The 26923-nt window shown below is 40.7% G+C and overlaps 2 protein-coding genes across 6 annotated transcripts in view; one reads left to right on the plus strand and one right to left on the minus strand.

Annotated features, from left to right (window-relative positions):
• Positions 1 to 3528, minus strand: part of LOC126356329 (breast carcinoma-amplified sequence 3 homolog) — a 119357-nt gene extending 115829 nt beyond the window's left edge. Inside the window, exons 1-3 of one of the 2 annotated variants that reach the window (XM_050007307.1) lie at positions 3225 to 3528; positions 2815 to 2944; positions 2568 to 2729 (exon numbers count right to left, since the gene is read on the minus strand). In XM_050007307.1, the coding sequence (XP_049863264.1) occupies positions 2568 to 2729; positions 2815 to 2944; positions 3225 to 3250 (318 nt within the window). In that variant the 5' untranslated portion in view covers positions 3251 to 3528. Of the gene's footprint in view, positions 1 to 2567; positions 2730 to 2814; positions 2945 to 3212 lie in introns of both variants that reach the window. The other variant, XM_050007308.1, reaches the window with a different exon arrangement.
• LOC126356330 (iduronate 2-sulfatase) overlaps positions 3505 to 26923 on the plus strand; it is a 181127-nt gene continuing 157708 nt past the window's right edge. For 2 of the 4 annotated variants that reach the window (XM_050007310.1, XM_050007311.1), the window contains exons 1-2: positions 3505 to 3748; positions 3823 to 4000. In XM_050007310.1, coding sequence (XP_049863267.1) covers positions 3551 to 3748; positions 3823 to 4000 — 376 coding nt within the window. In that variant the 5' untranslated portion in view covers positions 3505 to 3550. The remainder of the gene's footprint in view (positions 3749 to 3822; positions 4001 to 26923) is intronic. The other 2 variants (XM_050007309.1, XM_050007312.1) reach the window with 1 other exon arrangement.

Below are 26923 nucleotides of genomic sequence, written 5' to 3' on the forward strand. Positions count from 1 at the left end.
CCCGAGGCAGGATTCGAACCTGCGACCGTAGTAGTCACGCGGTTCCTGACTGAGCGCCTAGAACCGCTAGACCACCATGGCCGGCAACTCCATTTTTCAGACACTTCTCAAAGTCCTTCTCAGTAGCAGGTACTGCAATAACTGTCCACATTATATTATATTGATTGATTCATTCATTCTTGAATTTAATACCTCCAACTTCAAAAGACAGTTAATGACTGTCTACTGAAGCAACAATAATGATTACTACTGTCCCTGTAGGCACACATTACCCCTGTAATTCTTCTCTGCAAATAGAATTCCTCATTCTCCACTATTCTTAGCTGCTGCAGTGTCCTTAAATTTCATTTCCCCAGAACTCACTTTATCAGGAAACATCTATATTGGCCCATAAATTCTTTTTATACCTGCCACTATTATTGTTACCATCATCACCACCACCATCAGTGTCATCACCAGTATTAGTGGTAGCAGCAACAGTAGTAGACACACTGGCAGTATTAACTTTATTAGTTCTTAGCCAGTGTTATTTACTTGCATTATCTCTACAGACACTCGAATCATTGCAGTATTATGTGTCACATTAAAATTGTTATTTCCTAGAAATTGTCATATTATGAAAAACAACTGCATGTGTGAAACCCTGGTCCAATGTAAGAGAGGGTCTGATTACCCTAATCAGATCAGGTTAATTAAATAAATGAGTAATAACAGGAATGTTCATTCGATGCAAAAATAGTCTAGTAAATATGATCTCTAAAATACATATCTTAAGAGCTATGAGCACTTGCTCAGTAGAAGAGATGTCTCTCACATTATCAAAGATATGCCCCTGTTTACTGGACACTTCCCCCCCCCCCCCCCCCCTTTGCTTTGATCCATACCACCACCTCTCAAAATATGGAAAGCAAGAGATTTGTTTCATAGCACAGAAGATGAAGTGCTCATAGTCCTCAAGGCATACATTTTAGAGCTTATGTTTAGTGGACTTGTTTGCTTTGTATGTTTGTTCCTGTTATATTCCTGAATATTGACCATATGTCCTGTATACCCTACATACTTATACTACTCAAGTCTTGCCTTTATATTCACCTTGGCTTTGATAGTGGTTTCAATGTGCTGTTTGTAGTAGTTCATTCACATTCCTACTGGTCCATTCAATGTCAACTGGTCTAGTGTCCCTTCCTTACCATTTCAGATTTTATTGAAATTTTGAATATACATTAAAAGGGAAAACCAAATGTAATTTCACAAAGTTTTAAGTACTGACATCCAATTCTACAGTTTCTACACTCATTCAAAAATTCATTGGTTAAATTGAGTGTGACATTCCAAAGTATTTATCATTCTTGACAAAAAGTTACACATAATTTAAGATTGTTCTCTCTCTGTGAAATATACTGCATTGATTCATGGCTAAATGCACTAACCAACTTATAAACTGAAAGATTTGTAGTTCAATATTCTAGTTACCACTGCATGCAAATTAGAGAAAAAAAAATCATCACATCAAAATTTTCCAAAGATTGGCAATTTTTTTCCTAAACAAGAAGCAGTTCAGATGACACAGAGTCTGTATAACAGATTCACCTCTCTTAAAGATAGGGTACAAAGTACCCCTAACAAGTACATACCCAACCTGAAGTTCAGACACTAATGAAGCCTATAATGTAAATGAAACATTAAACATTCTGAGACAGACAAAACACAGAACAATAATAACAGAGAATAGGGTAGTTGCAATTAAGGAGTTCTATGGGAGAAATGTATATAAATCCTTGTGCAATTAAATTTTAACACTGAAGAAGAGATTAACTAATAAGTACTACTTAATCATATAAAAATTTCAAACAAAACCAATATGAGAACACTAACATATTTATTTTGTTTCTCTACCAAATTCATAGTCTGCTAATATTTCACAATAAAAATTTACAACCATGTGTCACTGAAAGTGTCAATCATTGACCAATAAATATCATTTGTGATTCACCGTAGAGTATGTGAATACACAGCTGACCAACCTAACAGAAGGAAGGCAGCTGAGAAGAGTGATAGTAAAGGTATTATAATCACATTGATACAAACTGTTATTTTACATCTATTGTGTAATATCTATTACTCTCATATGACGTAAGTTTTGAGATATCTCCAGGTGTGACACCAGTGGAAATGTTCACTTTTGTAAATATTTATAATGTGCTTTTGTTTCTATGACATTTTAGACCTTGAAGATTACCCCACTATGTATCAATGAAAGAAAATTACAAGTAGAGTCAATGTAGCTATCTGTCTACATAAGTGAACAGAAAAAACTGAGTTTGAAATTTGAGATTTTTTCCTCCCTTTTGGAAAACATACTGAAAAATGGATACATTATATGGAACATGGACAATGTAATTGTAAAGATTTTACAAAAACAGAGGCAAAATAAAATAGTTTGTATAGGCCCTACTCTACACGTATAGCCTACAGTATACAATATACAAACTGTCCAAGTAATGACAACTCTCAAACAACAAAAATAGATATTTCAAGATATGTTATTAGATTGGGTTTAAACTAACCTGGATGCCATTTCCATAGCCCAATATAAGAAGCAGTGGTGGAGTACCATTCCTGTCATCAGACGAATCTGGATACAAAGCTGGATCATTTATATCTGCATTTTCAAATCGAGCCCATGTAATGACTTCTCTAGCCTCAGTCAGGGGCAAACTTGAATAACTCTATGGGAAATACAAAAGTTAGTATACTTAAACCACAAATTCTGAAGAGCTATGTCTTGCCACAATATGCTTTACATATTTTCACCTGTGGTACAACTTCATTGATGAATCCTGCGACGCTTTCAATTATGGATCTGTCGCTAACTGGCTGTGGCAAGACGACATTTCCAGCTGGGTTTACGGATTTACGAGGAGATTCCGCAGACATTGTACAACTGAAAATGCACAAACGATTTTAAATGCAATTCCGCCAGCCAAAAACAAATGTTGATACTTCATAACGTCGTACGATTAATTTGTTTGCTAGTTCTTTTGTGTGTGTGAATTCTTCTTGGAATGCATTTGGACGCATAACAAAAGGTACTGTCCTACAACAAAGCCTAAATGGTACCCTTGTCAACACAAACACAAAGTGCATCTTTCAGTTTTTTAGTAGTGCAACAGTTTAGCCGGATATTAAAAGTGCGTACACAAGATACTAACATTTTCACCTACATCTGTTGTATTTTGACAACTTCCATAAAGCTACATTCCACTCCACTGCGTCAGTCCTGACAGCTGTAGTAAACTATGACGTCAAGGCCATTGCGAATGCTGACAAACTTTTTTAGTTTTGTTACACAACAAACCAATTAACATTTTTTAATGCATTTAACGTTAAAAAATGAAGCAATGTATTACACGAAATACATCTGAGGGCGAAAAAAGTGCTGTTCGTCCGACAACATAAATAACTTTGGTTGCATAACTTCTCTTGGCTACTGCAAATCAGCTGATATGAGTAAACAAAGCACAAGCGAAAGTAGCTTTGTGTAGTAGACATGTCGTCCGTAGTTAGGTGTCTGCTTTTTCTCGTCATCGTCAATAGTACCGGCAAAGCAGTCAAGAAGAATATACTATTTATAATTGTTGACGATTTACGTCCTGCACTTGGTTGCTATAATGATGTAAATGCTCACACACCCCACATTAACGCACTTGCAAAAAAGAGCGTCGTATTCAAACATGCCTTTGCCCAGGTATTAATTTTACCAAAAGCCTAAAATCAAATAATTAACCTTTCTTATTCTGTTTCATTATTTTCTGTTCCTAGCAAGCGCTGTGCGCTCCAAGTCGAAATTCATTTCTGACCAGCAGACGCCCCGACAGTATTCGGTTGTACGATTTCTACAGCTACTGGCGAGAGACGGCTGGCAATTTTACAACATTACCCCAGTATTTCAAACAAAATGGTTATCATACGATGTCAATCGGCAAAATCTTTCATCCAGGTAGAAGACATTCAATGAGTCTTAAAATATTGATATGAATGGAAAACATGGCGCAATCATATTAATTATTTTTCTTTTTTAATTGAAGACTAGCAGTTATAATAATCAGCAATACGGTGGAATATATTACATTCTTGGCATTGTCAGTCTGGGGGAGATCCACAGTCTATGATAATTCAAAACTTCACAAGCTAAGACCGCTTAAAAAGTATTTTGTTTTATGACCGAATTCAACAGAGACATCGTAGGGTCTTATGCTTTTAAAATGTTGTAAAATTTTTGAAGTATAACATTCGATCGATGGTGACAGTGTAACCCTGTCAAACTTAAGTCATGCAATAAAATTATTTTTTAGCGACCTTTGCTTGTGAAGTTTTCTTCAGTTATCATAAGTCGTAATTTTGGGCCTAGCCCAGTTGCATTAGTGGGCATATTTCTGATAAATATTAAACGTACTGCAGTTTAGTACATGTCGTTTCACAGATGAAACTGAAGCAGCTCAGTATATTTTAGTTACTACTTCTGCGTACCATGTATTTTTGGTTTTCTATCAACTTTTCGCCACCAATCCAGAATTCACTTGACTGGTTTGAAGGTATTCTCTAAGTGCAAAGCAGCAGTACTTCACATTACATGCATGAACATTGTCATCTGCTGGAACCGAAATAAAAAAGAGTTGACACAATTATTTTTCCCCGAATTGTGAATCACATAATGACTGGGAAGGTTCAGTAATATGTACAAAGTGCTGTAGTTACGATGTTTTGCAACTGCCTTAAATTCTCATTCCAGAATGACAGTAAACGACCATATACACCTAAACTTGAGTAAAAATTGATCTGCGTGAAGACAATTGGGAAGAATGTGATAGTGTAGCACATAACAACAGAAAAATCATAAGCCTACAAGTTTACACACGTCTGAAAACTTTCCATATATCAAGCATGTGAGTCTGAGCCAACAATGATAAATATTTCATTTATAATTGTAACTGCATACAGGTCATCACTTGGAAACTTTGAGCTCTATACAACTCATCTTGACGGTTCTTAGGATATATGCCTGATCAAAACAAGGTCTGATGTGGCAGTTTTAATGTATGCTTGCCAAAGGAGTCTGACAAAATATCTAACATTATTTGAATTCTACCATTTTATTCCAGCAGTTTACTTTTCATTATGCAATACTTCAGCACCCTTACTAATATGTGTTTTTCAAAGAAGTTCATATTGATCAAATAACTTTTTATCTGGCAATGAATGCACACACAGTCAGCACAGTCAACATATTGTATTATAGCACTACACCAACTCTATGGCAATCAGTCAGGGTAATTAATGACTCCAGGCAGTCCCTGGCAGCTGAGGCCATTTACATTAGATTAACTAGAGTGAAATTTATGGGGAACTGTATACTGAGATAAAATTTGTTATTTAAAAATAACATCATCACTGTCAAACTAGTGAGAAGTTTGTAGAAAAATATACAAAGTAAGAAAAAATCATAACCAGTAGTGGCTTAAGGTAGCTATAGTCTTACAATTGGCTCCCAGTAAAGAGTTTATAGTCTTTATCTCATAAAAACTCATAGACCTTCTATGCAGTTACAAGCAATTTATTATGTTAATGATACATACACTAAATGAAGCAGTGTTTATAAAACTGCTCAGGGTTCAATTACACAACATACTAAATTTGAGGTAACACATAAATAATTAATCAAGAAGCTTAGTTCAGCATGTTTTGCCCCCAGAAGTATCGCTCATTGTGTTGATCTAAAGACAAGTGTATTGACATATTTTCACACTTTGTTGACTTATGGAATTATCTTCTGGGCCGCTCACTTAAAGCAAATAGAGCACTTATTCAGCCAAAGAGATCATTAAGGATATTGTGTAATGTGCATTATCCAGTGGTCTCCTGAAAAATCTTGGAATTCTTACTCACACTTCTCAGTATATTTCCTCCCTAGTGGTTTTCATTGGTAATAAAAAACAGTTTTAGCTGAACTGTGATTCACACAATAACAATACAGACACAAATGGCGTTCTCATCTTGATTTTATTCTGGATGAATGCATGGTCTCATGGCACTATAGCTGATCTTTTGAACTTCCAGCCATGTTGGCTACCTCTTATAGTGGTGGACTGAGCACTGGTAATGTCATGGTTAGTACAATGGTTTTATAAGGATGAGAGCAGCAACCGCATGGCAACAGTAACCATTTGACAATGAATCTTGCGGATGCACAATCACTTGACATGATTGGAAACATAAGGAAATTAAATTCAGACTTTGTTCCATTGTCTTATGTTCAGAGTGGTGATGTGTACTCTGTAACTTATTCACTCATCTCTTAATTTTTCACCAATTTTTACAAATTAGATAAGAAGTACAAAACACAACAAAAGAATTCTCCACAATGGCGGCTGGCTGAGCTATGGGCAATCTGAACCCATCTTAAGCTAACCCACCTGTTTAGTTCAACCAGTCACACTTTCAACAATGCTGCAGTCTGCAACTCTCAGCTTCCTCCCTTACACTGCAAATGTTCTGATGTTGCGCTCGTGCTTCTGACGGGTATATACACTTTGAATGAAATTATTACCCAGGGAAGAGATTGATGGCCAGCATATGAGTATCAAATTCATCAAGTAGAGACAGACTGTATGGTTGAGTCCCTGTATCTTCCTGTTAATTTGGCATACATAAGTATAAATCAAAGAGATTTGTGTGTCATACCAGAATTCAAGGAACCTTTACAGGAGCTACCTTCTGAGTAATTGGCTCTCCACTCTATAAACTAGCAAGACCAACAGGAGATAAAAAACCAGCAGTGAGCAACTGTTGTGAGAATTTTTGGGTATATATTTCTTATCAATACATTATTTTTACTGACAGGCTATTTTGTATCCCCCAATACAGCTATATGGGTGTGCCCATTCTGCTGCATCCAAGATGTGTCTCTCTTTCCTCAAACTATGTCTCATTAGGTTTGTCAGAATTGTCCTGACGCCAACTTTCTAGAACATTCAAGATGCCACTTTTTCCCTTGTCTATGACATACTTTCTGCCTACTTTAGTGGTCACACACCTCCTATGACAATTCCTAATCTTCTTGTGTAATGATTTCCAAGCATAGCTGCTTTTCTCAACCCTGAATAGTGCTGTTTTGCTCAATTGAAAATTACATAGCACAGCCAAACATTGCATTTAGATGCAGGTTGCATCAACAGATTCCATATTTCATGTTGCATGTTTTATGGCCTATCACACAGTAATTTCTACTTTCATTCAAATTAAAGGTTTGTGTAATACTATGTTCGGAAATGTCACGGCCGAATCTCATCACATCCAACTGGTTTTGAAGCTAATACAGTTTTGAAAATCAATAAACTAGAAACAACATTCTACATAAATTTAAGTATTTGGAATTATCAGAATTCCTCACTGTGTACTAATTTCAGAAGTATTTCTCATATTAATGTTACTGTTGATACTATAAGCTTATCCAACACATCTTCTTCCACTGTACTAGACAAATTTTTAAACCAGTTGTTCTGCAAATTCTTTATCATTAATCTGACATATCCAGGATCTTTGTGGTGTACCAGATAAATCTAAAACTAGGTCTATTAATATACAAAACAAATGGAATGCAAAAATTGGAAACACAAGAAAAAATTGAATGCTACTACATTATTTCCCTTCATTCAAATGCACTATCCTCTTTATTTTTTCTTACATTCAAAGCATACTCTTAAATCTTGTTTTATTATTGATGCTGATGGGCAGCATATTACGGGCAGCACAGCAAGTTCATCACCAGTTCGACTTTCTTCAGGGGTCAGGGCTGTCGAGAAGTATCTGCCTGTCACAGTTGCTCACTGCTGCCCCTTCCCTCTTCTTTTGCCTACACCACACCTCTTGGCTATCCATGTAACAGTGTTTATGAAGCTTCTAGTCTGATGGTGTAGAAACCTATAAACAAAATGTCAGCAATGGATCATATTTCTCAGGAGAACCTAGAGTTGGCTCAAGAAAACTGAACTGCATACATCATGGAATACTACTGGCTGAAAAGGAAGGGAGCTCTATGCCTGAATCTGGGCACTGCATTATAACTTGACTGGATACAAGGTCTTGCCAACCTGTGCTAACTCATACTAAAGGGGGGAAAAAATCTATAATGCAGCCTAACACGTGGAAGGCTTTTGTAAATAATTTCAAGATAATTTTTTAATGGGATTGGAAAGCACAACCCCATGGCCACCCCATATCAGTTTTTGCAACACAAATTATTGCATGTGTACTGTAGGGTTGCATGCCCATCACTGAGGTGGACACAGGAGTTCACAAGGAGGGAATAGACAGATGAGGATGTACATTAACACTATGGTCTAAGAGTGGAAGCTGGTAATGAAAAGTGAAGTAGATGTGACAAGAATGGGTTCCTACAAACGCTATCTTGCAGCTACAATAGGTTGATAATAGAAAAGGGCACAAAAATCGCTAACTAATTTCACTTTCTATGGAGCTGCCTATATAAAGAGGGTAGACCATTGCAGGACTAGAGCATTGTAAATTCTTTATTCACTAACCTTGTGCACATGGGAACATAGCTCTAAAGTACATAGTATGTTCAGGTGTTGGTACAAAAAAAAAGACAAAGAAGGAGGAGGAAACAGGACACAGAAGTACTCTTGATTTTTCATTCCTTTATTGGAGCTGGACACAGTTACATAAAAATTAACATGGGACTGTAAAAATTCCTATAGCTCACAGTAGCCTCACAGAAATGCAGGTTTCAGTGAGTGGCATGCGATGAATCATAAATGTCCAAAATTATACACAGCTGTTCCACACATAGAAAATATAAGAACAGAAAACTTGTGGGTACACACATGGAAGACTATGACAGTCAGGCAATGTGCAATTGCATGGATACTAGGGTGGGCCAGACTGTACAAGTGCTTGAATATCACATTGCAGAAATTCGGGGGAAAGTACAGAGGGACACACTCCAATGGGAAGCCTAGGTGCGGACATCGCACCAGCTGGGTTCATGGGCATGTGGTGCTGTGCATGATTGCAGGTTGAGACTCATATTTATGTAGTTTTGCAGCTGTATGAGCTCAGTGTTGGCAATCTGAGGCACCAGGGAGGTGTTCAATAGGTGTGAACAATCTTCTAAGGTAGATGTGCCCCCTTGAGAAGGGGGGCCCCAGTTGGAAGGAGCGCACCATTTAAGATGCTGGAAATCATGGGGGATTTCAATTCAAAGACCTTTCCAACTGCACCACGGTTCCTTGTGGTTTCACATACTAAAGACAGTCGGTCCTTCATAACGTTAAATCCATTTATTATTCAGAAATGTGTTGATGCAATTGCCAGCCCTGTGAAATCCCGCTCTCATTTGCAGAATCACACTTTGTTTTTGGTGACTACTTCTGATTCTCAAGCACAACAACTGTTTGCCCCTTTGCTTCTCCATGGCTATCTTGTTCATGTTGAGGTCTGTAGAACTCCGAATTTTTCCCATGGTGTTATTTATACCAGGCTGCTTGACGGTCTGACTGAGGTCAAAATCCACACATACCCCTCTCTGATCAGGATCTGTTGCCTTCCATCGAGTAATAAAAAAAGTAGGTTCCTCCGTAGTGCCCACACGCACTCTTTTTCTCACCTTTGATGGAGTGAGTCTTCCATCCAAGTTCAAATCAGGCTATGAAGTTATCACAGTCCTACCGTACATTCCAACTTCAGTGCACTGCTACCAGCGACATCATTTCAACCACACTCGAATGTCTTGTTGACACTTGGCCAAATGTTTAACGCACGATAAGGATGTGCACGAGGGCGATCGTCTGCCTCCTTCTCCCCACTGTATCAGCTGCAATGGCGACCATGCAGCCTCCTCCTCTCAAGATTGTCCCTATCTCAATCAATGGCCTGTCTAGGAGATTCGAGTAAAAGAAAAAGGTCCTTACCCAGTCATTTGCAAGTTACTGGCTATTCACAAACCCTGCTTCTACCACCTGGCACTTATAGTACTGCTCTTGCTACATCTCGCTCCATGAAGGACGTGCCTATGCAGACATGCAATCTCAAATTCAGCTCTGAGGTTGTGAAATCACCCCGTGTCAAGGTAGCATCATCGTCCCCTCAGCTGGCTGTGCAATGAGCCATCAAACTCTCCCCTGAAGGGGTAAAGTCGCCTGCTACACAATTGGCAGGCCAGAAAGGGCAGAAGGGGGAACTTCCGTGAAGACTTCATATGTTCCTCCAGCCAACCAATACCTGAGTTTTCCTCTGCTTACCAGAAAGGCTCAAAGAAGTCCAACACAGACAAGCGGTCTTCATGATCTTCATAGTCAACCCATCTCCCTGACTACCCATCTTCAAGCTGTTACAGTTCGCCTTTTCCTTCCTCAACTGATGTTTTCCCATTGTACCATTTATATCCTTCTGTCATTCAATGTCACCAGGGCAGACTTGCTCCAGCGTGTTGGGCAGCTACCTCACCCATTTCTGCTGCTTGGTGACTTTAATGCACATGCACACCATCCCCTTTGGGGTTCTCCCAGAACCTGTCAGAGGGGTGTCCTCTTGACTGATTTTCTTAACTTAACCTCTTCTACCTTAACACAGGAGCACCCACATTCATATCTGCCTCTTCATACACCTGTTCCCATTTGGACCTATCCTCCTGCACTGCCCAGCTTGCTCGAGTCGTCCGTTCTTTCTGAAACCTACTTGGGTGACCATTTCCTGTATGCTCTCTGTTGTAACCACAACAGGAATGGTCGTGGGATTGCTGCTAACGAAAACGCACTGGGTCCGAACGGGAGCGGCTCACAAATAAACAAAACGGACGAACGGGAATCTACATCTACATCTACATCTACATCCGCAAGCCACCTGGCGGTGTGTGGCGGATGGTACTCTGAGTACCTCTATCAGTTCTCCCTTCTATTCCAGTCTCGTATTGTTCGTGGAAAGGAGGATTGTCGGTATGCTTCTGTGTGAGCTCCAAATCTCTCTGATTCTACCCTCATGGTCTCTTCGCGAGATATACGTAGGAGGGAGCAATATATTGCTTGACTCTTCGGCGAAGGTATGTTCTCGAAACTTTAACAAAAGCCCGTACCGAGCTACTGAGCATCTCTCCTGCAGAGTCTTCCACTGGAGTTTATCTATCATCTCCGTAACGCTTTCACCATTACTAAATGATCCTGTAACGAAGTGCGCTGCTCTCCGTTGGATCTTCTCTATCTCTTCTATCAACCCTACCTGGTGCGGATCCCACACTGCTGAGCAGTATTCAAGCATTGGGCGAACAAGCGTACTGTAACCTACTTCCTTTGTTTTCAGATTGCATTTCCTTAGGATTCTTCCAATGAATCTCAGTCTGGCATCTGCTTTACCGACAATCAACTTTATATGATCATTCCATTTCAAATCACTACTAATGCGTACTCCCAGATAATTTATGGAGTTAACTGCTTCCAGTTGCTGACCTGCTATTTTGTAGCTAAATGATAAGGGATCTATTTTTCTATGTATTCGCAGCACATTACACTTGTCTACATTGAGATTCAATTGCCATTCCCTGCACCATGCGTCAATTCGCTGCAGATCCTCCTGCATTTCAGTACAATTTTCCATTGTTACAACCTTACGATACACCATGGCATCATCTGCAAAAAGCCTCAGTGAACTTCCGATGTCATCCACCAGGTCATTTATGTATATTGTGAATATCAACGGTCCTATGACATTCCCCTGCGGCGCACCTGAAATCACTCTTACTTCGGAAGACTTCTCTCCATTGAGAATGACATGCTGCATTCTGTTATCTAGGAACTCCTCAATCCAATCACACAATTGGTCTGATAGTCCATATGCTCTTACTTTGTTCATTAAACGACTGTGGGGAACTGTATCGAATGCCTTGCAGAAGTCAAGAAACACGGCATCTACCTGTGAACCTGTGTCTATGGCCCTCTTAGTCTCGTGGACGAATAGTGCGAGCTGGGTTTCACACGACCAGCTTTTTCAAAACCCATGCTGATTCCTGCAGAGTAGATGCCCAGTCTCCAGAAAAGCCACTACACTCGAGCATAATACGTATTCCAAAATTCTACAACTGATCGACGTTAGAGATATAGGTCTATAGTTCTGCACATCTGTTCAACGTCCCTTCTTGAAAACGGGGATGACCTGTGCCCTTTTCCAATCCTTTGGAATGGAAGGACAAGCACGACAATGGACAACCAAGCAAACCACCAAGATCAACAACAGAGTATTAAGCAATGGGGTCACAAGAGATAACCTCACAAAGTCAAAACTACGTCCACTTGTAAACAGGAAGTAAGCACAAGCAATGTAAATACAATGTCTGTTGGTGAGATATCAAGAGACTCAATGTGAATACCAGACTGCCTCATTGAGTGAGAGACAGCCGCTTAAATACACGACAGGGTATGTCGCTATTGACCACTGGGACCACATGCCCCACAGTGGCACCCTACATTAGACTCTAGGCGACTGCTGCAGAGACCTCTAGTGGTCATCGAGTTCCATGCCGTCTGTCATGGATTCACAACCCGTGGCACTCGGTACCAGACTATCCATTTGCTGACTCCTACCCTACCTGTGTGCACACCCAAATGGCAGCTCACTAAGGCCGAGTGGCGGCTTTAGTCCTCCCTGGCAATCTTCAATAAGCACGATTTCCCCAGTTGTGATGACCAGGTGGACTATCTTACAAATTTCATCCTTACAGCGTGGAGGTGTGCTCTCCGCATTTTTAACCATCATCCTACAAAAGCAATCTGTGTTCATTATAAACAGATGCGTGAACACTGTTGTCATGCCATTCAGGATGGTAAAAAAGCTAGCTGGATTTCATTCACTATTTCTTTTACCAGTTCCACTCCCTCCTCTCTCCTGTGGACCAATTTCCGACAGCTCTTTAGGACCAAGATCCAGTCCCCAATTTTCAGCCTGGCAGTAGCAGACGATGTCATCGTGGACCCTATTGCTGTCTCCAACACCTTGGGTTGCCATTTTGCGCAAATTTCGAGCTCTTCCCACTATCACCCAGCCTTCCTCCATTGGAAATGAGTGGGTGAGGCTCAGGCAATATCCTTCTCTTTTCAGAATCATGAATGCTACAATGCTGCCTTTATTATGAGGGAGCTAGAGTGTGCTCTCACTTCATCCTGAGCCTCTGCCCCACGGCCAGACACTGTTCAGACTCAAATGTTGCAACACCTTTTTCTTGCGGGCAAGCTTAATATGCACAACCAAATCTGGGCAGAGGGCATGTTTCCCAGATGCTGGTGTGAAGCCACTGTCATACCCATACCTAAGCCTGGTAAGGACAAACACCTTTCTTCCAGATACCACCCCATCTCTCCCACCAGTTGTGTTTGCAAGGTAATGGAATATATGATTCATGCTTGGCTCTCATGGTGGCTTGAGTCTCACAATTTACTAACCACTGCAGAGTGTGGATTTCAAGCGCGTCATTCTGCAATTGACCATCTCGTCAATTTGTCCACCCATGTCATGAATGGTTTTCTGTGGAAATTCCAGACTGTGGATGTGTTTTTTGATTTGGAGAAAGACTATGATACCTGCTGTAGGACTGGTATCTTCAGTAGTCTCTACACGTGGGGCTTGCCCTGTTTCCTTGAGAAATTTTTTACAGACCAAGTTTTCAAGATCCATATGGGTTCTGCCTTCTTGGACACCTTTATCCAGGAAAATGATTTGCCTCAGGGTTCTGTTCTGAGCATCATCCTCTTTCCAACCCTATAAAAAAAAAAAATCGCCTATCTCCTGGCGGCCATCTCTGGCTCCCTTTTTCTTGATGATTTTGCCATCTATTTCAGTTCTCCATGGATCTGCCTCATTCAGTGGCATCTTTAGCAATGCCTTGATCATCATTACCCATGGAGCATCAATAATGACTTTCATTTTTCCAATGACAAATCCATCTGTATGAATTTATGGTGGCACACTTGGTTTCTCCCATCATCTTTACATCTTGGACCTGTTGCATTTCCATTTATTGAAACTACGAAATTCCTGGGGCTCATGCTTGATAGGAAACACTCTTGGTCATCCCACATGTCTTACCTGGCAGCCTGCTGTACATGGTTCCTCAATGCCGTGTGTGTCCTCAGTGGTATTTCCTGGGGTGCAGATCGAACCGCCCTCCTCCATTTTTACCGATCCCTTTTTTGTTCAAAACTAGACTATCGGTATTTTGTTTATGCATCTGAATATCTGTCCCTCTTACGCTGTCTCAATACTATCATGGATCGTGGCATTTGTTTGGCCACTGGAACCTTTTACGCTAGCCCAGTTGAGTGCTGCGTGCAGAAGCTGCTGAACTACCACTGTGACTTTCTCCTCAGCAGGTATGCAAGCCATATGTGTACCATGGGTGGCCACCCATCCTATGCCTCCTTCTTTGATAACACTTTGATCACCAGTATGGGTGCACCCCTCTTCTCTGTTACCTGCTGGAGTTTGCTTTGGGCTCTTGCTCAGACAGCTTAACTTCTCGCTCCCTGCGACTTTCCCAGTGGTTGTGAACCCTTCACCACATTGGCCTCGTGTGGTGACCCATGTCCACTTTGGAACTTCATTCACTTTCTAAGGACACTACTCCAGCCTCTCTCTATTGCCTTTAGTTTCACAATCTTCATATGGAACTTCACAATAGTACCTTTGTGTACACCGATGGCTCTCGCAGTGACAGTGGTGTCGGATGTGCCTTTGTCATTAGCACTGACGTTTTTGAATATTGGCTTCCAGACCACTGTTCAGTATTTACAGCAGAGCTCTTCGCCCTTTATCAGGCCATGGCGTACATATGGTGTCAGAGGTTTTTCAGTTGTGTCATCTGCTCAGACTCTCTCGGAGTCCTTCAAAGCCTCTGTGCACTGTACACTGCCCATCCCTTAGTGCAGTGAGTCCAGGAAAACTGTCGCTTTCTCACTCTTGATGGAGCCACTGTGCTGTTTATGTGAGTTCCTGGTCATGGCAGTCTGACAGGAAACGAGGCTGCTGCCAAGGCTGTAGTTCTCATGCCTCAGCTCACTAGTTCTTATATTACCTCTGATAGCCCCTGTGTTGCCATCTGTCAGGGGATTGTGTTGCTTTGGCATCGCCACTGGTCCTCTCTTGATGGGAATAAGCTCCAGGTTATTAAGCCTATCCCAACAGCTTAGACGACCTCCTCTCAGCCCTCCGACTGCGAGGAGGTCGTATTACCTAGGTTGCATATTGAGCACTGCCTTTTTAGCCATCGTCACTTGTTAAGTGGCGCTCCTCAACCACTTTGTACACATTGCACCCAAGTTTTAACTGTCCACCCTTTCCTGATGGAATGCTCCTTTTTTTTTTCTTTTTTTAAATAATTTATGTTACCACTTGGGCTTGCCATCTGAGCTATTGGCCTTTTTAGCAAACAATGCATGGGCTGTCAACTGCGTTTCACTTTTTATCTTTTGTAGCGATATGATGAAGGCCATGTAAAATTTAGTTCTGGACCTCCATTTCTGTATGGTGTATTTTATAGACCTTTCTCCACATCTCTGCTTTTTGCTGTCTTCTCTTATATTGGTTGGGATTGATGTGTAGTCATTTTTTTAAATCCTCTGTGTTTCTGTTCTATTGTTTTGACATGAGTGTGTATGGCCCTAATTGTTTATGTGCCCTAAAACAAAACAAAACACACAAACAAACAAACAACCCATACTCATACTTACATTACCTAATTTATGCAGAGAGGAGGACATTTTAATTGAAAGCTGCTGCCTGGTACCAGTGAATAATACAATATTGTAGTGCCTATTTTAAGAAGAACACTGTAATGTTCCTTTGGACATGCATGTATGTCTGAAGGAACAGGCACTGTAGCAACTACAGCCATTATGAAATACATGAAATGTATTTCCTGTTGCAAATATGAACAAGCATCATCTGTACAATGGAATGATGACAATGGAAATTTCTGACAGACCTCGACTTGAACTTGGATTTCCCACTTGACATGAATGGTCACCATATCACAATGTGGCTATAACGTAATGTGTGTACACATACAGATTGTGATGCAGGAACGAAGACATGTGGAATTTTGGTCTGGCCATGAGGCACAAGGAGGTAGCCAAAGCAGTTAAGACTACTGCTTGCATAAAGCAGGAAATCCAGGTTTGAGTCGCAGTCTGGCACAATTTTTATTGTTGTCATTCCTTTATACATTTGATGGTTGTTCATAATTTCAACTGTGCATACATTTCATGTCTTTCGTAATTGTTGTAGTCCCCACAGTATATGCATGTCTGAAGGAACATTTTGTTATACCTAACACAGGCACTGCAATATCTTATCAATGGTAAACACATTGTTGGTTTCAGTCTTGTCAAAACAAGTCTGTGAACTACTGAGATGTAGCAGGAACACTTCCTAAGCCAAACCGCATCCTTAGGAATTCGTACAGCTGGGATGGCACATACAAAAGCAGTTTTTGGCTCTCTAGGGCTGCAATATGATTCTGATGACAGCCTGATTTCATATTCACAGTAGAAAAATATTCCCAGATCCCTAGCCTATTCAAGTTTTTGTTTGTTTGAGGCAGTGAGAATATGTCAGGTGATGTACTTTATTCACTGCTAGCTTACCAACACATAAGCAAGGGTATTTCTCACCATTAACAGATTTTTTGGGCAAAATTACTGAAGGTGAAGCCCTTGGACTGGAAGAAGATTGTATAATTCCAGCATCAAACTGTTGCTAAATACTGTCCTCCACAAATGACTGCAAGTGACAGGATCTGAAGGGCTTTTGGGCAATTGGCCTAGCATTCCCAGTTGGGATTTTGTGGACTGTTAGGTCTGTGGTTGACAAATACAGCCTTTCCTCAAACAAACACACAAACTCCTCCCCTACTGGATACAATAGGTCTTGACCCATTTCAGACAAATTTGACAATCTCTCCTGCAAGTGATTTCTAAGGAGTGGTGTGATTGTTTAAGCTTATCTTATGGGCAATGATTTCTGCTTCCTTTCCATCTGGAATTTCTTTCTTCCCACTGCAGGCAATTCCTTCTTATCTATCTCCTGTATACTGACCAGTGTAGTTCCACAAGGTATTCCTCCGTCTCTTGCACTGAAGTTATCTAGGCAAACTTGGACACATACTTACCAACTCTCAGTGTCAGCTTTACAAATGCCTCATTTCATGTGAACCTGAAGTCAATCTGGGTGAGTGGGTCAACCTGAAAAATTATTCCACTAGTCTCTCAGACTTTGGCTGTCATTCAGAGAACTCTTCCATTATCATCATGTATTATTACAGGGGCAATGGCTTATAACACACAGCTACACAGTTCCATCAGAAATGGGCCCCTTCCCCAATGTGTGACATACCTGTTCAATCCTATTGCTGCGAAAATGAGAAATAGCTTCACTGAATTGAACAGATTGCATTAGATAGTTGATGATACCCTGATGTTGTTGTTGTTGTGGTCTTCAGTCCTGAGACTGGTTAGATGCAGCTCTCCATGCTACTCTATCCTGTGCAAGCTTCTTTATCTCCCAGTACCTACAGCAACCTACATCCTTCTGAATCTGCTTAGTGTATTCGTCTCTTGGTCTCCCTCTACGATTTTTACCCTCCACACTGCCCTCCAATACTAAATTAGTGATCCCTCGATGTCTCGGAACATGTCCTACCAACCGATCCCTTCTTCTAGTCAAGTTGTGCCACAAGCTCCTCTTCTCCCCAATTCTATTCAATACCTTCTCATTAGTTATGTGATATACCCATCTAATCTTCAGCATTCTTCTGTACCACCACATTTCAAAAGCTTCTATTCTCATCTTGTCTAAGCTATTTATCGTTCACGTTTCACTTCCATACATGGCTACACTCCATACAAATACTTTCAGAAACGACTTCCTGACACTTAAATCAATACTCGATGTTAACAAATTTCTTTTCTTAAGAAACGCTTTCCTTGCCATTGCCAGTCTACATTTTATATTCTCTCTACTTCGACCATCATCAGTTATTTTGCTCCCCAAATAGCAAAACTCCTTTACTAGTTTAAGTGTCTCATTTCCTAGTCTAACTCCCTCAGCATCACCCGACTTAATTCGACTACATTCCATTACCCTCGTTTTGCTTTTGTTGATGTTCATCTTATACCCTCCTTTCAAGACACTGTCCATTCCATTCAACTGCTCTTCCAAGTCCTTTGCTGTCTCTGACAGAATTACAATGTCATTGGCGAACCTCAGTTTTTATTTCTTCTCCATGGATTTTAATACCTACTCCGAATTTTTCTTTTGTTTCCTTTACTGCTTGCTCAATATACAGATTGAATAACATCGGAGAGAGGCTACAACCCTGTCTCACTCCCTTCCCAACCACTGCTTCCCTTTCATACCCCTCGACTCCTATATCTGCCATCTGCTTTCTGTACAAATTGTAAATAGTCTCTTTATTTTACCCGTGCCAACTTCAGAATTTGAAAGGGAGTATTCCTATCAACATTGTAAAAAGCTTTCTCTAAGTCTACAAATGCTAGAAACGTAGGTTTGCCTTTCCTTAATGTATTTTCTAAGATAAGTCGTAGGGTCAGTATTGCCTCACATGTTCCAACATTTCTACGGAATCCAAACTGATCTTCCCCAAGGTCGGCTTCTATCAGTTTTTCCATTCATCTGTAAAGAATCTGTGTTAGTATTTTGCAGCTGTGACTTATTAAACTGATAGTTCAGTAATTTTCACATCTGTCAACACCTGCTTTCTTTGGGATTGGGATTATTATATTCTTCTTGAAGTCTGAGGGTATTTCGCCTTTCTCATACATCTTGCTCACCAAATGGTAGAGTTTTGTCAGGACTGGCTCTCCCAAGGCTGTCAGTAGTTCTAATGGAATGTTACCTACTTCCGGGGCCTTGTTTCGACTCAGGTCTTTCAGTGCTCTGCCAGAATCTTCATGCAGTACTGTATCTCCCATTTCATCGTCATCTACATCACCCTTGTATAGACCCTCTATATACTCCTTCCACCTTTCTGCTTTCCCTTCTTTGCTTAGAATTGGGTTTCCATCTGAGCTCTTGATATTCATGCAAGTGGTTCTCCTTTCTCCAAAGGTCTCTTTAATTTTCCTGTAGGCAGTATCTATCTTACCCCTAGTGAGATAAGCCTCTACATCCTTACATTTATCCTCTAGCCATCCCTGCTTAGCTATTTTGCACTTCCTGTCGATATCATTTTTGAGATGTTTGTATTCCTTTTTGCCTGCTTCATTTAATGCATTTTTATATTTTCTCCTTTCATCAATTAAATTCAATATTTCTTCTGTTACCCAAGGGTTTCTACTAGCCCTCATCTTTTTACCAATTTGATCCTCTGCTGCCTTCACTATTTCATCCCTCAAAGCTACCCATTCTTCTTCTACTGTATTTCTTTCCCCCATTCCTGTCAATTTTTCCCTTATGCTCTCCCTGAAACTCTGTACAACCTCTGATTTAGTCAGTTTATCCAGGTCCCATCTCCTTAAATCCCTACATTTTTGCAGTTTCTTCAGTTTTAATCTACAGTTCATAACTAATAGATTGTGGTCAGAGTCCACATCTGCCCCTGGAAATGTCTTACAATTTAAAACCTAATTCCTAAATCTCTGTCTTACCGTTATGTAATCTATCTGATACCTTTTAGTATCTCCAGGGTTCTTCCATGTATACCCTGATAATTGCACAGAAAATCATTCCCCAGGATGACATGAAAATCAAGTCCTTTCTTTCCCAGTGCTTCAATTTTCAAATTTTCTTGGACATACTATCGATTGAAATCCTCACTTCCCCCCCCCCCTCCCCCCCTCCCCCCCACGCGTAGTGCCATACACAATCACATTTGCCACCTCAAAAAAGTTGATGGGGTTAACAGATTGTTGTTGCTACGGGGAAGGCTGGCTGCACCTGCCCCCATTCATTTCTGTGATTAATTTTCCCATTACCTGTGTAATTCTGAAATCCATCATAGCCACAGTTTGCTCTGTCTTTTGACTGAGGGCAGTTAATACCCAAATGTCCATTTTCCCTGCAGTTAAGACAGTAAGTAGCCAATGGCCTTGCCACAGTGGTTACACCGGTTCATGTCAGATCATGTGTTGGCAGGCCTTCGTGGCCTGTTTGGGTGGAGTTTATTTATTTATTTTTTTTTTTTTTTTAGGACAGCAAGTAAGCTGACATCTGTTAACAGTATGATTCAACCACCTACCGTATCTGCAACTTGCATCATTTGTAAACACACTATAAGGGTCATTATTATGTACTGGAGTTGAAACAAATCTCCTAGTTTCTTCATGCAATATTGTCAGACAGACTGTCACATGTAAGGAAAAAATAAGACCAAATACTTGCACTTTTGCCACTTTGAGCAAGAGATCATCACATGTCGCATTTCTTCCCAGGATGTAAGTACCGTATGAGATCATACAGATCCTATTGGCAAAGACCTCAAAATCTCCTCCTTACCTTCATCTGAGGGTGGATGGCTTATCATGTAATAACTTATACCCTTTTTATCCGAATACCTCTCTGTTAGACCCCTTGCCAGAATTTCAAACCTCTCTGTGTTCTCAATGCATCTACTGATTCTACTTAAGTATGTGCATCACCTGATAACTTCTTCAGATGCACCGACTTCAACAGGAAACTGTCTGGCCATGAACAAATGTGGCCAACAATACAGGCATTTTGTCAAAAAGGTAGATACATTTTTTCTGAGTTTCCTCAAAAAAGAAGGAATGAATGTAACTGCATGACAGCTGTTCACAGCAGTAAGCTGCGGGGCAGCTGTACTGGCTTGAACTTCCTTAGGCCCCTCAAGGGTAGCCTAAACATTCAAATCTGACTTTGACACAGGTTGACTGTGTCCATACCTGCTCAAATCTGCCCTCCCTCTCCGTATTCTTAAGTGTGAGATTATCCAGTTTATCCCACACGGTCCTAATGGAGTCATCACACTCACCTTCACCCCACTCTCTTGCTGGAAGTGCATCTGAGACATTGGTACAAGCAAAGGGACCAAAACATAATGGTTAATAATAATAATAATAATAATAATAATAATAAGGCAGAGAAAAAATGTCCTCTGAAAACAACACTGTTAACAGAGCAGTTCCCTATCCTTCCCAGGTGCAATGTTCTCATAGTTTTCCATTGGCAGATCAACAACAGGAGACTGAAGAGGCAGGGCTGGTGATGTGTTATATGTGGTGCAACAGGGTGAAGAACCTATGACCCTCGGAGAGACAGTGTGGTAATCATGATGATGAGGCAAAGATGCTCCCCCAGTGCTGGCACTAATAACAAAATTTGGAGGAAGCAGAGGCTATTGCACTCTTGGTTCAAAAGGAATAGCACAAATTATGACAAGTGAAAGTTATTAGAAATTCAGGTGTCTGTGAAAAGAGCTATGCGTGAAGCATACAACAAATACCACCATCACACCTTCGCAAAAGACCTGGTAAAGAACCCGAGGAAATTCTGGTCTTGTGTAAAATTGCTAAACAGGTCTAAGGCTTCCATTCAGTCACTTGTTGACTAGTTTGGAGTGGCAGTTGAAGATAGAAAATGAAAGATGAAGTTTTAAAATTCATATTAAAGAAATCATTCACACAAGAGAATTTTACAAACATACTGTCATTTGACCATCAGACAGACTTCCATATGGGGAACATTGTGATAACTGTTCCTGGCATACAGAAACAATTGAAAGATTTGAAAGTAAATAAATCACCAAATCTGGATGGAATCCCAGTTTGATTGTACAACGAGTACTGTGCGGCATTTGTTCCTTACCTAGCTTGCATTTACCATGAATTTCTCACCCAGGAAAAAGTTCCAAGTGACTGGACAAAAACACTGGTGACTCCTGTATATGAGGGGGGATCAAATATAAATGGAATTTTTGTTTCTGAATATCAACAGTTGGTAGGACTGGGCCCGCACTTCTGCTATGCTTATGCGGGACCATTAGAAGTGAGGAGAGCATGCTGTGAGATATGACCCGCTGTTTTGTCAGTAATGCTCATGATGTCTGAGCAAGTGGAGGAAATTTCCCAACGATTGGCTGCACAATTTCATGATAAAACATTATCAAGGACACATGTGTTTGCCTGGCATAAAAAATTCAAGGAAGGACAAGAATGTGTGGAAAATCAGCAATGCGATTGCCATTCTTGGACCAGCATTACAGACAAAAACATTCGTGTGGTTAAAGACATTATTGACAACATTCGACAGGAGATAGTATCAGAAATTGCACAAGAAGTTGGAATCAGTTATAGAAGCTGTCAAGCAATCATCACAAATGACCTACAGTTCTGTAAAGTGTGTTCCAGATAGGACCCTAAACTTTTGACCGAAAATCTGAAACTGAGATGTTTGGAGGTCTGTCAGACGCTTACAGCAAGATTTGCAGAAGAAGGTAATGCATTTTTGAGTCAGGGCATCACCTGCGATGAAACAAGGGTTCACCACTACACTCCAGAATCCAAACAAGCCAGTAAGGAGTGGCAGAGGAAAGGGGAGGCAGCACCAGTGAAAGCCATGACTTGACTGTCAGCTGGTAAGGTTCTTTCTACTGTTTTTTCCAATCAGTGAAGCATTTTTCTGATTGATTTTTTGCATGTGTGATGCACAATCAATGCTGCTCACTACTGCAAACTGTTGAACAAAACAAGAGTTGCATATCATCACAAAATAAGAGACTAATCTATTCGACATGTCATCCTCCTCCACGACAATTCCCAACCCCATACTGCAGCTCTTTCTGTCTCCAAGCTACAGGAAATGCACTGGACTACACTTGATCATTCTCCTTAAAACCAGACTTATTGCCCTGTGATTTCCATTTATTCGGACCACTTAAAGAAGCTCTAGGAGGGCGACGATTTGAAGATGACGAGAGTGTGGAAGACTTCATGCACAACTGGCTGGTGACACTACCCAGTTCTTATGATGAGGGCATCAAAAAGCTGCCCATATGCTGGGAAAAATACATTTCCAAAAGCAGGAGACTATGTGGAAAAATAAATTATAGTTGCCTTGAGTTTTTCAATAATTGAATTTAAATACAAAAAAAAATCCATTTATATTTGATCATCCCTTGTATAAGAAGGGTAAAAGAACGGACTCACAAAATTACAGACCAGTCTCCCTAACTTCACTTTTCTGCAGAATTCTTGAACATATTTTCAGTTCAAATATAAAAAACTTTCTTCAAACTGAGAAGCTTATGTCTATGAATCAGCATTGTTTTATTTTAGAAAGGTTTGCTTGTGCAAAAGTCAGCTTGCCCTTTTCTCACATGATATACTGAGAACTATGGATGGATGGCAACAGGCAGATTTCATATTTCTACATTTCAGGAAAGCATATGACACAGTGCCCATAGCTGGCTGTTAACGGAGGTACGAGCATATGGAATAAGTTCACAGATATGTCAGTGGCTCAAAGACTTCTTAAATAATAGAACCCAGTACATTGTCCTCAACAGCAAGTGTTCATCAGATACAAGGGTATCATCAGGAGTGCCCCAGAGAAGTGTGATAGGACCACTGTTTTTCTCTATATACATAAATGATTTGGCATACAGGTTGAGCAGCAATCTGCTGTAGGGAGATACAAGACAACTTAGACAAAATTTCCAGTTAGTGTGATGAATGGCAGCTAGCCCTCTTGTGGAAAAAACGTAAGTTGATGTGGATGATTGGGAATATGAGACATGTCATGTTTGTATACAGTATTACTAGTGTTCTGCTTGACATAGTTAAGTCTTTTAAATATCTGGGCATAACATTGCACAGCAATTTGAGATAAAACGAGCATGTGAGAACTGTGGCAGGGAAGGCATAAGGTCAGCTTCAGTTTACTGGGAGTATTTTGGGGAAGAGTAGTTCACCTGTAAAGGAAATTGCATATAGGATGCTGGTGCATCCTATTCTTGAGTACTGCTCAAGTGTTTGGGATTTGTACCAGGTCAGATTGAAGGAATATGTTAAAGCAGTTCAGAGGCAGTCTACTAGATTCATCACTGGTAGGTTCAAACAACAAGTAAGTGTTAAGAGAGGTGCTTGGGGAACACAAACAGGAATTCTTGGAAGGAAGGTGACATTATTTTTGAAGAACACTATTGAGAAAATTTAGAAAATCTTCATTTGAAGCTGTCTCCCAAACAATTCTACTGCCACCTACATAGATTGTGCTTAAGGAAAACAAAGATAAGTTACAAGAAATTAGAGCTCATATGGGTGCATATAAACAGTCATTTTTCCTTCTCTCTATTTGAGTGGAACATGAAAGAAAATGACAAGTAGTGGTACAGGGTGCCCTCCACCATGCAGACTATTTATGTAGATGTAGATTTGGACCCTCAGGGCAGTAGCAGGAGGTGGCCCACCAATGGACTATGTGGTGACAACTGCAGGAGGCCAGTTGAAAAGGACCTGCTAGGCAGCAATGGTGGTAGGGCCCACAGCCAACTGGAACTCTGTGTAGAATGAAGACAGCAGCAACCCAGTGTGGCAGCACTCCAGCTCAGTGTGTATGGGTGTTGACAAGCCACTCATAGGAGGCGGTATCTTTCTCATACCCGAATGAACTGATACCACATAAATAGGAAGCAACAATGAAGGCAAAGGAAGAGGCACCCAGAGGGGATATTTGTTTTGAGAACAGATAATTCTGTCAAATAGGATTCAAATTTAGTTCTCCTTCATGTTACACAGAGTGCAAATAGGGAAAGTGCAATGGCCATTACAGCTAAGTGGATGAGGAGAATGCAGGGAGATTGTGTGTTGTTAGGTCAGGAGACAGTCACAAAGAAAACATCTGTTCTGGACCCACCACACTGCTCCTGTCTACGAGGAACCCACATTTCATTTGCTCACACTTCCTATCCCCCCCATGAACCATGGACCTTGCCGTTGGTGGGGAGGCTTGCGTGCCTCAGCGATACAGATGGCCGTACCGTAGGTGCAACCACAACGGAGGGGTATCTGTTGAGAGGCCAGACAAACGTGTGGTTCCTGAAGAGGGGCAGCAGCCTTTTCAGTAGTTGCAGGGGCAACAGTCTGGATGATTGACTGATCTGGCCTTGCAACATTAACCAAAACGGCGTTGCTGTGCTGGTACTGCGAACGGCTGAAAGCAAGGGGAAACTACAGCCGTAATTTTTCCCGAGGACATGCAGCTTTACTGTATGATTAAATGATGATGGCATCCTCTTGGGTAAAATATTCCGGAGGTAAAATAGTCCCCCATTCGGATCTCCGGGCGGGGACTACTCAGGAGGATGTCGTTATCAGGAGAAAGAAAACTGGCGTTCTACGGATCGGAGCGTGGAATGTCAGATCCCTTAATCGGGCAGGTAGGTTAGAAAATTTAAAAAGGGAAATGGATAGGTTAAAGTTAGATATAGTGGGAATTAGTGAAGTTCGGTGGAAGGAGGAACAAGACTTCTGGTCAGGTGACTACAGGGTTGTAAACACAAAATCAAATAGGGGTAATGCAGGGGTAGGTTTAATAATGAATAGGAAAATAGGAATGCAGGTAAGCTACTACAAACAGCATAGTGAACGCATTATTGTGGCCAAGATAGATACGAAGCCCACACCTACTACAGTAGTACAAGTTTATATGCCAACTAGCTCTGCAGATGATGAAGAAATTGAAGAAATGTACGATGAAATAAAAGAAATTATTCAGATAGTGAAGGGAGATGAAAATTTAGTAGTAATGGGTGACTGGAATTCGAGTGTAGGAAAAGGGAGAGAAGGAAACATAGTAGGTGAATATGGATTGGGGCTAAGAAATGAAAGAGGAAGCCGCCTAGTAGAATTTTGCACAGAGCACAACTTAATCATAGCTAACACTTGGTTTAAGAATCATGAAAGAAGGTTGTATACGTGGAAGAACCCTGGAGATACTAAAAGGTATCAGATAGATTATATAATGGTAAGACAGAGATTTAGGAACCAGGTTTTAAGTTGTAAGACATTTCCAGGGGCAGATGTGGACTCTGACCACAATCTATTGGTTATGACCAGTAGATTAAAACTGAAAAAACTGCAAAAATGTGGGAAATTAAGGAGATGGGACCTGGATAAACTGAAAGAACCAGAGGTTGTACAGAGTTTCAGGGAGAGCATAAGGGAACAATTGACAGGAATAGGGGAAAAAAATACAGTAGAAGAAGAATGGGTAGCTCTGAGGGATGTAGTAGTGAAGGCAGCAGAGGATAAAGTAGGTACAAAGACGAGGGCTGCTAGAAATCCTTGGGTAACAGAAGAAATATTGAATTTAATTGATGAAAGGAGAAAATATAAAAATGCAGTAAATGAAGCAGGCAAAAAGGAATACAAACGTCTCAGAAATGAGATCGACAGGAAGTGCAAAATGGCTAAACAGGGATGGCTAGAGGACAAATGTAAGGATGTAGAAGCTTATCTCACTAGGGGTAAGATAGATACTGCCTACAGGAAAATTAAAGAGACCTTTGGAGAGAAGAGAACCACGTTTATGAATATCAAGAGCTCAGATGGCAGCCCAGTTCTAAGCAAAGAAGGGAAGGCAGAAAGGTGGAAGGAGTATATAGAAGGTTTATACAAGGGCGATGTACTTGAGGACAATATTATGGAAATGGAAGAGGATGTAGATAAAGACGAAATGGGAGATACGATACTGCGTGAAGAGTTTGACAGAGCACTGAAAGACCTGAGTCGAAACAAGGCCCCCGGAGTAGACAACATTCCATTAGAACTACTGACGGCCTTGGAACAACCAGTCCTGACAAAACTCTATCAGCTGGTGAGCAAGATGT

Source organism: Schistocerca gregaria, chromosome 3 (genome assembly GCF_023897955.1).
Source record: "Schistocerca gregaria isolate iqSchGreg1 chromosome 3, iqSchGreg1.2, whole genome shotgun sequence".
NCBI lineage: Eukaryota > Metazoa > Arthropoda > Insecta > Orthoptera > Acrididae > Schistocerca > Schistocerca gregaria.